We start from the raw sequence: 11,441 nt of genomic DNA, 5'->3' as shown, positions 1-11,441 counted from the left end.
AGCATCTTCACAAGGATCAGAAGAAGGAATTGGCCAGGGCTCGGTTTAACACCACGAGCGCTGGTGCTGCTGTGCAGGCCCAAAGGGAGAAGGAAATGATTGTTGTTTGGCAGCACTCAGAAACCTTTGAGAAAAAGGTACAACACCGCATGGCAATTGAATATTGGAAAGGCCTGGCACACAGATCAAAACACGCAGAACCGGCCTACAGCAATAGATACAAAGATAGCTTGTAATTTGATGGTGTTGTGCTCATTTGATTGTGGTGGCCGTGCCTCGGTGATCGCCGAAAAACAACAGACTTTTGCAACCGCGGAGGTACGATTTCATCTCAATCGCCGGAATTACTTCATTGGGCCTTTGCTCTAACTGATCCACGCCACACTTCCTGAGGCAACACACGTAGGTAATCGAATAATTACCAAGGCTGGGACTGTCTATGTGATTTGCATTCCGCAGAACCCACATCCAGGCTAGATTTGTAGCCGCTCTTGAAGCGACCTATTCGGCGGCAAGTAGTAAGTATAGTTTCTAGACTCATAATCAATCTCAGCTCCATTTCATCCATCAAACTCTCTCATTTCTATTTTCGCATCTCAGCTCCTAACGCCACGGCGATGTGTGGTACTTGTCGGGTCTTACTACCTACGCCCGTAGCAGCCGTAACGCTCAGCCTCATCCGTCAGCAACGTCAGCTCTCCATGTTTAAGCTTATTATACGAGGTCAGCTCATGTGTCTCGCGTCGGGTAACCTTTCGAATCAATTAAGCTCCGCATAAAGCTTATTTTCGTTTGAAAACCTGTCAGCAGCGCTTTGCGCATATCTCGAAGCTGAGGTGCACGGCTTCTCCTAAGAATGGATATGCGTTTCCATGGCTCCTTCATGCCGAAGTTTATGCGCCGGCGAAAATGCTCTCTGTACTTCACACTTTTGCCATCAATTGCCGAGAGTTGCTGTTATGAGTATTTTCGTGGGCGTGGAACCATGGATGGTGAGGATGGTCCGCGCGGGCCGCGACCCCCCCTTTCCCCTGTCACGAACACTCGGTGTCTATTTCCGTCTTTACTATTATTTTCCATCTCAACTAGTCTCATTATGTCTTTCTCAAGCTAAGGCCATCTCCATGGTTTTCGTCTGCAGACGCTCGCTGCATCTCAGCCTCTGCTATCTCGGCCAGCATCCGCACGCAGTGACGGAGCAATTCTGTCGGATCGGAAGCCGCGGACTACCTCCAGAACTCATTTTACGCCTCCAAGAGCTTAAAATATAGCCCATGTAGAAGATGAGAGGCTCAAGGTGCCAAGAGCATTGCACCAACGGTTCGTTGCTGCCGAAGTTTATGCGCCCGCGAAAATGCTCTCTGTGTTCAATGATTCCGGGGGTAGGACCAAGAGTTGCTATACGGAGTGTTTTCGCGGACGTGGAACCGTGGGTGGGCAGAGGACGCGCGAGCCCCTTCGTTCTTTACGGACGTCCTGTTCTCGCAATGTCCTACTATATACTTTAGTTCTCATAGTTTTATTCCTACTAGTGCCATCTTATTTTCCCTTCAAGCTCGCTATACCTCAATTGCTACTATCATCTCGGCCAGTTCCCGCATCTAGTGTCGGAGCATCTCTAGCCGGTTGGGAATGCGGACTATCCTGTGCCGAACCTCGAAGTGCTCATAGTAAGAGGTGAGTAGCGCCAAGAGTAGAGTGCCAATGACTCCTTTGCGCCGAAGTTTGGGCGTCCGCGCAAAATGGGTGTTCTAGAAGGCCTCTGTGTTCAACACTTTTCATTTTAAGGCCAAGAGTTACTGACTAGAGAGGGTATTTTGGGGGCAAGAACCGTCGATGAGGAGGTAGAACGAGCGGCTTTGCGCCCCCCCCACCACCCTCGCCGCAAGTGTTCAATGGACGTGCAAACTGCGAAGAGTTGGGATGATGGATATCGTCTACCGCAAAAGGCGATGCGAAGGAGGATTGCGTGATGAAGCTGAGGCACAACGAGAGAATTCAAGTGTGATAGGAGCTCCTCGTCCAAAGATTGAAGATTTAATGGGAACACGGGATAACGTTTGATGCCGTTGGGTAACGATAGCGAATGTCATTGAATTATGAGAATATACATTCTCATTCAGTGATGACGGTAAATATCATCACACCTGAAAGCCGCCCCCCACAGCCCGCCGGCTCTTCATGTGTTCCAGGGGCATCGAGGGAATTTGCACACACCCAGCACTCCCCGCCGTGAAGTGTCTCAGCCCGTTTCCTGATGCTCCAATCCTAGCTCACACCATGTCGTCGGAGTCCAGTCGAGTTTATGCAGCTGCAGCAGCAGCTGCAGCAGTCCCCAGTCAAGCCAATCCATGCCATTATCACCATTGCGTTGTGAATCCCCAAGCCCCATCCTCCATGTCCAAAAAAAAAGTTGAATTCGGGGAGCGAGAGCGAAGTTTTATACCAATAGTATATCCACGGCAACATTTGTATGGCTGATTCAGCGGCTTAGCGAGATTTTCGTGGCAGGGGGTCCCGTGCCCTCAGCAGCTTCAAACATCCACACATGTCCACAGCCCGCCCTCCATAGGCGATTTCTACGCCGCCACCAACGTATATAACCGGATTTTTCGCATCGCGTGAGTGCTACTAGCCTGCTGCAGTGCTGCAGCGTTGTTGCACTAGATTTAGGCTGCAAATGCGGCGTTAGGCGCGCGTGGCAGAGGCCCTAAGTACATCGTCACCATCATCGCGGCCATCGCCATCTAGAAACCGTGCAATTCTATAACGCCTAGCCCCTATCTACTACCATTCTTCCTAGCTGTCCTAAGCTGCTTGCAAAGCTGATCCAGCGAGCAGCGTAGGTGCTCCTGCTGGAAGCTTACCTGCCACATAGCCGTCTCCTCGCTTGTTCTCCGTGCCTGAGCTATACGCCTGATCTCCTTGATGACCTCAAGCCGTAGAGAGTACCACTGCAGCTCGCTCTGGTGGCCTGCCCTCCAGCTATTGCCCCATCGCCTATCTAGCTCACTAATAGATGGCTGGCCTTGTAGGCCTACCGTCCATTCGCGCCAGAGATCCTCCACAGTTCGTACGGCACGGCACATTCGATGCCGAGGCGGCGGCCCTAGCTGCTGGTGCTGCTGGTGCTGCTGGTGCTGGCGCTCGAGTGCTGCTGGCAGAGGGCTAGGTGACCGGGCGACAGGTGTAGCTACAACACTAGCCTGAGCGGAGGCGTATTTGCTAGATGCTATATCTGATAGCAACAGCGACGGCTGTAGCAGATTGCCTGCTATCTGGGGTGCCTCTAGCCGGAACACTAGGCTGCCAGACGTAAATAGCTGCAGCTGTAGAGACTGCGAGCGCTGTAGCTCAAGCAGGCGCTCAATAGACCCGTTAAGCCCCTGAACCCGCTGCTCGTTCCGTGCATCTATGGCCTGGAGCTGGTCTGCTAGCATGGGAATGGCCTGATATAGCACTGATAGCCTGCTAGGCGCTACCTCTGCATCTAGCGATGCCTCAACATCCTGTGCAAAGGCCGCATACGCCTGATGCTGAAATACTGGGTGATTCCATACTGGGTGGCTAGGGAACTGCCGCCGTAGAGCTACAGAATCTTGCAGCACAACCTCCCTGAGATAGAATAGCAGGCTTATAAGGCCTGCTGCAGCAAGATCGTTAACCTGGCCGGCCTGGGGCCCAAAGCGGTCCTTCCATGCATCTAGCTGGGGCCAGATCAGGGAGAGTAGTGCATCTGGTGGCGTTACAGCTGCGCGTTGGATCTCAAAGCAGCCCATCTGCGATGGGTGGCCGGCCATAGTCCTCATGAACTTGCGCGGCAGCGAGTTCAGGTAACAGCCGACCATCTGCTCCTGATTCCACCTGCCAGCGCGGCGGATCTGGTCCTTGCTGATGCCTTTTAGCTCTGCTAGCCTCGCGCCTGCGCTGCGTGGTAGATGGGTCTTTTTTGCTGAGGAGATGCCTGCATACTGGAAGGCCTTTGCAACCTAATCGCGCTGTGAGTTGTATGAGAATGCTGCTGTAGGGCCACCAGTGCTGGCCTTAATAAGCCGTGTGCTATACCAGGCTGAACGTTGGCTAAAATCAGGGAATGGTTCCTCTCCTAGGTCCCAGCGATAAAGAAGGTAGAAGGCTAGGCCGCTAAGCATGCAGAGAAGCGGCTTCCTGTGCCGTAGTGCCCCAATTGTCTCTAGCCGGCCGTGCTGGTTCTGCTTGCTAGCACGGGTAGTAAATATCAGGGGCATGCAGCGCGTAGGGCCCTCCCCCTTGAATTCGAACGTGAATAGATCTGAGATCTCTGCTGCGCGGCGGTCGCCGCCGCGCGTGAGCATATAGTGGCCTAGCAGGAGATCAACTAGCGTGCGGAGGTGGCATTCTGTAGAGGATTTTGCGCCATGCGCCCATAGGTTGCTGCATACGCGCTCAAATTCTTCCTCAGAGTAGCCGTCTAGTAGCGTATCCCTCCCCTTATCGGCGTACTGTTCGCGATCGCGCTGGGCATCCCTTCGCTGCAGAGATCTAAGGTACTCCCGTGCAGTGTCCTCGCGTGGTGATGGGTGGCTATTCATGCCTAGGGCCCGCTGCTCCCGGTAGAGATCTGTGACGGCAGTAACGTAGGTGCGCACTGAGCGCCAGGCAAGGCGCGTTTCGTCCTGAGGGATTTCGCTGGCTATCTTGCGTAACTTAGCCCTCAGGGGCCTGTTGGCTACGTCTTCTACAAGGAATAGCAGTAGCTTATCCTCTGTAACAGTATCGCCGTCGTGGTACTGCTTCCGTGCACAGAATTCCTAGGGAATATAGTTAGCAGATGCGTGTGTATACGCGTGTAGGAAACGCGTGCATGGCAGCTGGCTAGCTAGGCCCTAGCAAGAAATACCTTGAATTCTCGTTGCTTTGGAGTATACACCTGGTGCGTATTCTCTGGCCGTTGCTGCCGTATAGTGGCCAGACTCTCTTGCGCGTTGGCGCGTAGTTCAGCATTGTTCGCAATGGTAATATCCGCGCGCTCGCGGCGCTGCTGGTCGCGTTTTTTTGGCGGCATATCTTCGTGTCCTGGTTCTGTAGGCCTAGCAGGCAACTTGCAGGAAGGGCCTCTCCTCTCTCTATATACGCCATCATCATCTAGCTAGCTAGGCCGTTGTGCAGTGGCAGATGCTGCTGCAGTAGCTATCGTGGTGGCAGGCACGAGAACAAGCAGCCGCTCAGCAGCTATACTGCAAAGGGCAGGGATTGTACAGCGTTTTGATACAGCCACAACAGTTCGGCCAATAGGCAGTACGGTACACGGGCACTCAGCAGCAGGCTCAGCAGTGCCCGTGGAGATTAGTAGATATCCACGGCTGTTGGCGTGCGCTAGGCGTGGATATCCTGCAGATCAGCTGGCCGGGGGCGGCTCACTAGCGAGACAGCTGGCTCAGCGGCGGGTCAGCGAGCCCTCGGACACCAAGAGATGTTTGGGCGCACGTGACAGACCGCCATATCACGGGACCCCAGACTCTTCGTCGGTTGCTATCGCTAAGTTCCCTTAGTACCATGAACCCAAGATCTTCGCAAGCCTTGGCAAGGGCGATATGTCTAGGTGCTTGAGTAGCAGGGTCACGGCAAGGGGCTAGGAAAATACATCTGAACCAGCCTTCATGCGCTTAACGGGGTAAGATGCTCTATCGGTGTTATTGGGACTAATGGGACTAATGGGACTAATAGGAGCAAAAGGATTAAAGCGGCAAAGATGTGGACGAGCGTAGGAGAAGACTCAAGTAGCAAAGGCTTTGTCATGTATCCCAGACACACTCTGCATACCTTCAATTAGCACGTTTAGGATATGCTAATTTTGAGGGATTAGTAGGAAGAGATGCGCAAGTAGATAACGTGGCTGCACCCTGAACATGGATGGACGCTCTCGAAGTGGTTACATTACGGTGTGATCCGCTCTCGATTGAAGGGTTACAGTAGTTAGGTACTACCTACCTACGGGGTGTTTTAATTCAGCCATATTGTGCTGAAAGTTCCTTCAGAACTTCGAAGTCGGACCAGCTGATTCATGAACGCCCCTCCAACGCCAATTTCATGCATCTAAGACCCTCCAAACCCTATCCCCACCTCACTCCAAGATCGCAACCGCAAGCTTCAGCAGCTCCTCGAACCCCTTTCCAACATTCTTCGGATCCTTCGACACCGACTGCCAAACCTCTCCATGCTTCGGCTCGGCCAGCGAGATCTTATTCAGCACCTCCGCTTTCTTCTCATCGGTCCCATGCTGCTCCAGGAACTTGTAGTACCAAGCCCACGCATCGCCGTAATCGCTATCCAGCACCAAAGCCTTCTCGAACCAAGTCGCTGCCTTCTCGAGCCGACGCTCGCCCCAGAAGATGCGCCCCACGACGACAAAGAGCATGGGGTTGTTATCGATTTTCTTGATGGCTTCGAGGGCACGCGGTTTACGCTGTGTGCGGGATTCTAGGTGCATGATACGCTCAGCCCAGAGGAGACCAGAGTGGCCACCGGTTTCTTGCAAAGCTTGCGCCATGACTTTGTTAGCGGCTGGAATATTGCCCGCGCGCCGCTCGAGCCGGACGCTCTCGCAGAGCAGGACGTCGTTCTTCGGGTTTGCCAACTTTCCACGGTCGAGCGCCGAGCGTGCCTTGGTGACGAATCCCTGTCGCTCCAGAATTCGAGAGAGGAGGAGAAACAAAGGTGCGCTCTTCGGGCAGACACGTGTACCCTGGGCGTACGACTGTTCTGCCTGTGGTAGCTTCCCCATAGACTCGTATAGCTGACCTTTCACGGCGTGGAGCTTCCAAGCACCTGGGAAGAAATCAAGCGCTTCGTTGGTCAGGTTTAGAGCGTCATCAACGTTTCCGAGATTTCTCTCAAGCACTATGCTACGAAGCCAAATGCGAGCGGTCGAAGCCTTTTCTCTAGCATGTTTAAGGAACCCTCGTGCCTGATCATGATTTTTCGCATCCACTTCCAGCTCGACAGCTCGGAGATAGATGTTCTCGTTATCGGGGATTGCATCGAATGCTTTGGCAAGAGTCTCTCGAGCCTGGTTGAGTTCGCCAGCATGCCACTGTTCCCGGGCTAGCATGAGCCAAAGCGATTCGGATTTTGTTCCGGATACTGCGTTGACAGACCTCTCCAGAACGCTGACGAGACCGGCGTGAGTGCCATGGTTTTTCTCGAGCTCTGCAGTCGCGTGCCACAGTGTTTTACTCTGAGTAAACACCTTCAGAGCATACCCATACATGGCTCGAGCAGTCGCAAAGTGACCTCGGCCAATGGAAGACTTTGCATCTTTCAGCCAAACCTCCTTGCGATCGTCATCTTCGTCTAGACCCCAGCCGAGTGTTGCGTCGATGATGGCTACGCTAGTACGAACAGCGCCCTCTTCCTCGCATTTCTCGGCCTCGGTTATACAGTCTTCGCGCTTCAACATGGCCTTTTCCTTAGCTAGAGACTTGACCGCGCGCTCCAGAATCTTGTGAACCAGGTCGTCTTCACTACCGAGCTGCTCCTGTAGTCGTGCAGCTGCTACCCAGATTGCCCAGCTTGATTTGATGGCCTTGCGCGCCTGATTGAGAACATTCTGTGCGTCCGTGGGATTGCAGACACGCGCGTAACTAATCCATAGTTCCTCGGAGAGTGGTATGGTCTGTGTCGCTTTGTGAAAGAGCAATTTGACCTCCTCGATGTCTTCTGTCTCATTGATCAATGACTTCCAGAGCTCCACGGATGAAGGAATCGAGTCAATAGCCTGGCGCAGGACCCTCTTACGAGCTTGTGTGGTTGACTCAAGCTCCAGTGCTGCCTGCCATAACTCAACGCTCTTGGAGTTTCCCGGAATTTTCAGAGCATTGGCGGCAATGATTCGACTATTCTGAAGATTCTCGCGATTAATGCGGATGTTCTCCAGCCAGACATCTATACTCCTCGGACAGAGCTCTGCGCCCTGTGCAATGACCTTCCTAGCTCTCGTCACTTTTCCAGCAAACTCCTCAAGTCGGCAAAGCGCCACATGCCCGGGTCCGTTCTTCGGATTCGTCTTGACGGCGGATTCGAGTAGTAGACGAGCACGGTTGAGGTCCTCTACAGGTACTTCGCCCGCCTTGACAGCCGACTTTTCGAGAGAGGTCAGGTATCCCTTTACGTTGTCGATGCTTGTAGCGGTTCCTGAAGTAGAGTCGCCGCCTGCAGACTGAGCCGCGGAATCCAAGCGCACTTGCAGGGCAGATTTCTGTGCAGCTCCAATAGACGCAAAATCCGTCACAGTCCCATCCCCAGCATCTGCCGATATTGAAGTGTCCAGTTGTCCCGCTGATGCAGCCCCCGCGATGACACTGTCCGGCACCGCGTAAAACCGATTGTTCTGGCGTGCTTCGCGAGCTCGCTTCGTTCGTCCAGTCATGTCGCCGACCTCCGGTAGGGCCGCCCATTCGTCTTCCGTAACCGTTCCGAGTGCGCGTTTCAGGTCCGCGAATTGCTGCTGGATTTTGGGGTTCTTACTCTCGTAGTCTTCCCGCTCTCGCTGTTCTCGTTCTTCCCTATACGGATGGAAACGATTTACGTCGGTAATCTGATCATGGAACAAGGATAAATTGACAATCTTGAAAGGATAGGAGGGTGAAAGAAAACTAGGAACTGACCTGCGTGCGCGTCTCCTGCGGTCCATCTTCTCGTCCACTAGTGCAAAGATCTCGTCTGCCTCATCATCATCCCGATCAAAGTTCATGCCCGACGCAAACAGCCCCACTTCATTATCCGGGTCCTGGTATCGGTCGTCATCGTCATCTTCCTCCTTCTTTTCCGTAGCTCCATATGCTGAAGGAGCTGCCTGTCCGAGTTGTGCAGCGCGCTTTGCGAGCATCTCCTTCATTTGCTCCTCGCTAGGCCCCTCCCTTGCAGGACCCAAGTCACTGCGGGTTGTGAATCCGGTGGCACCACGCCCGAGACCAGCGACATAATTCTCAGGCGCCTCCATGGACAGAAAGTCGCGTTTACCCGCCATGGTTGGAGCTGTCGCGGTTCAGAATGAGAAATGTATAGGGTGCCAGGCGGCGACGGCGGAAGAGTCGGGCGAGCGGTGCCCTGTCGGTGGAGAGTGTTGAGGGAACTTTGTCGAAGTTGGAGCTGGTGAGTAACGCGGAGAAGAAAGTTTGGAGCCTTGAAGTCGAGGACTCGCGCTTGCCCAATCAGCGTGAGGGAGCCGGATCTTCTTTTCGCCGATAGTCAAGTGATCCGTGAAACTCAAATGGTAACTCTTGACGCGCAGGAGTGAAGAGCCTGAAGAGATCATTATAGTCTTGAGGGCGCAAGATCACCTTAACTCATATCCTTCTGATGCAGGTCCAATATAAACCCTTTGTGCAGATGACTATATTCTAAGACTCGAAATCCGGCACCCAAAGTCATGGTTGCATCGTTATAGGAGATTCAATGTGGGGTCTCACATGTGGTGGCCTGCAGCGTGCTCTACCAATATGAGGGCCCACTCATTTGGCAGATATGATAATATTGATTATGAAGCCATTTCACTAGTTATGTGGAGATCAAGTTACTAGTCATGAGACTGATGTTGGGCAAATTCTGTACCAAACAAATGCCGTCTGAAGAACACTAGTCAGGATAGAATAGCGAACGAGATAATCAGTGACACGGAGGCCATATATTGCAACTACAGTATCAAATCCCTTCGCATTACTGCTTCATGACAACATCGTAGCCCTTCGGTGGGGTCAGGACAACCGGTTGACCATCGTTCTCATACCACCCGCCGAGCTCGTGTGCCATATGCAGATAGTCTTCTTCTAGAATCGCATCATGAAGGGCTTCAGGAGAGCGATCTCGGTCCTCGTTGTTCTTCGAGGGCGCCAGTGAGAGATCCGTAAGACCCGAGTGAGGCTAACCATAAGAATTAGACGTCTGTAAACACATATGAGGGAAGCTACGGACTAGGACAAGTTCTTGGGAGCTTACAGGAGAGAACTGTCTCAGCTTGACCCCCGCTGCAGCGAAGATTGAGGCGGCTTTAGTGTCGACGCTGTAAGCTTGATTGTACACAACTTCACTGATGCCAACTTGAGTTATCTTGACCGTGCAAGTCAGACAAGGGCAGCTATCGTAATAGGTAAGTAAGAAGTTCCAAGTAGGAGAACTATGTACAGATTGAACATACGTATTGCAGTACAGGATGGAGTCTTCGCGGATTCGATCTCGGCCAGCTTCGAGGAGGGCATTCTCCTCCGCATGCAGGCACAAACAAGTGCCTAGATCTGCCCCAGCGTGGGAGCCTTCGTTACATCGGGTGCCTGTGGTAGCGTGTAAGCATTTTGAAAATTTACTAGCTTAGAAATGTACGTTTTCGGAGTACAAAAGCCGAATAATTAGTGAAGACACGTACATCCTCCCTCGTTGCAATTTCTTAGCCCACGAGGTGTCCCATTGTACCCAGTACTAATCACCCTTTTCTCACGCACCAAGACACATCCAACGCGTCTCTTCATGCAGTTACTTCTATGAGCTGCCAAATCTGCCAGCTGCATAAAGTACTGGTCCCAGCTTGGCCGTAGACGTGACTCGTTTGGTAGATCAAGGGCTGCCAAGGAGGTCTTCAGGGAGGCTAAAGAAGTGGTAGAATTTAGGAGCTTGACATGGGCGCGGTGGAGCAGGGGTGCCAGGCCAGTAATAGGGGTGTATAGATGTGCGTCATTTCTAAGGACGAACTCTCCAAGAAGTGGTGGGGTCAATTTGTGAGATGCGCAGCTGTCGAAGAGGGTAGTGTCAGAAGAAATGTTTCTCAAATGGCCGAAAAAGACACATGTGATTTCAGGGAAGCAATCCACCTACCGAGATCGAAATCTCTCCCATCGAATGCTGACTGGTGCTTCTACGCTGACAAGGAGGAAGAAAGGGCGTCTCATAAGGGCATCGACAACGCTCTCGTCCCATATATCAGTCGTGACCCAATGCTCGCGCCATCGTAGCGTCACAAAGTCAAGCAGCGCGTCGACGTCGGGAAATGACGCGTCTCCGTCGTCGGTATTGTATTCTGGAGTAGGCACATGTGCGTTGGAGGCGGATTTTTTGACGGCTGGGGTGGACGCGGTGCGGGCCAGGGAGATGCGTCGAAAGCGGTGCTCCTCGATCAGATAGGTGGCGATCGCGCTCTTTCCGGCGCATATGCCTAAATAGAACAGAGTCAGAAAAGTGCTTCATACGGGGGAGAAACTGTTTGCTGCGTTGACTGACCTCCACAAAGCCCAATAAGCATTATGGGCGCGTTCCTGGATCTACGCGGACAAGGAACCTTTGACCCACGCCGCCTGTATCCTGCTCTCCATACTGCGCAGCAGCTTCGAATGGACATTCACCACATCCACGCGCAGGTAGTTTAACACTTCATCTTCGCGGAGCAGTAAGTCCGGGTTCCGCGGCGATATCTC

At 52.9% G+C, this 11,441-nt stretch overlaps 2 protein-coding genes across 2 annotated transcripts; both read right to left on the bottom strand.

Annotated features, from left to right (window-relative positions):
• Window positions 1-5,705: 5,705 nt before the first annotated feature.
• On the bottom strand, window positions 5,706-9,090 carry BDZ99DRAFT_429233 (uncharacterized protein). The gene is made up of 2 exons (XM_033717218.1): window positions 8,646-9,090; window positions 5,706-8,543 (listed from the first exon to the last, which is right to left on the bottom strand). The coding sequence occupies exons 1-2, from the start codon at window positions 9,005-9,007 to the stop codon at window positions 6,104-6,106; spliced, it is 2,802 nt and encodes a 933-aa protein (XP_033568969.1). The 5' UTR covers window positions 9,008-9,090; the 3' UTR covers window positions 5,706-6,103.
• An 810-nt stretch (window positions 9,091-9,900) lies between these two features.
• BDZ99DRAFT_402452 (uncharacterized protein) lies at window positions 9,901-11,269 on the bottom strand (the record flags this gene model as incomplete). The annotated part of the gene is made up of 5 exons (XM_033716287.1): window positions 9,901-10,114; window positions 10,175-10,307; window positions 10,394-10,761; window positions 10,846-11,182; window positions 11,248-11,269. The coding sequence occupies 5 exons, from the start codon at window positions 11,267-11,269 to the stop codon at window positions 9,901-9,903; spliced, it is 1,074 nt and encodes a 357-aa protein (XP_033568968.1).
• Between the last annotated feature and the right edge of the window lie 172 nt (window positions 11,270-11,441).

The sequence above is a fragment of the Mytilinidion resinicola genome (assembly GCF_010093595.1).
Source record: "Mytilinidion resinicola strain CBS 304.34 unplaced genomic scaffold BDZ99scaffold_35, whole genome shotgun sequence".
Taxonomy (NCBI): Eukaryota; Fungi; Ascomycota; class Dothideomycetes; order Mytilinidiales; family Mytilinidiaceae; genus Mytilinidion; species Mytilinidion resinicola.
Note: the sequence above shows the minus strand (reverse complement) of the source record. Positions and strands in the feature narration are given on the sequence as shown.

What these genes read in the sequence shown, in the direction of transcription:
- BDZ99DRAFT_429233 (XM_033717218.1), bottom strand. Translation starts at nt 9,007, where the DNA reads ATGGCGGGTAAACGCGACTTTCTGTCCATGGAGGCGCCTGAGAATTAT. An exon ending in CGCAGGAGACGCGCACGCAG is followed by an intron (nt 8,544 to 8,645) that starts GTCAGTTCCTAG and finishes CCATCCGTATAG; the next exon opens with GGAAGAACGAGAACAGCGAG.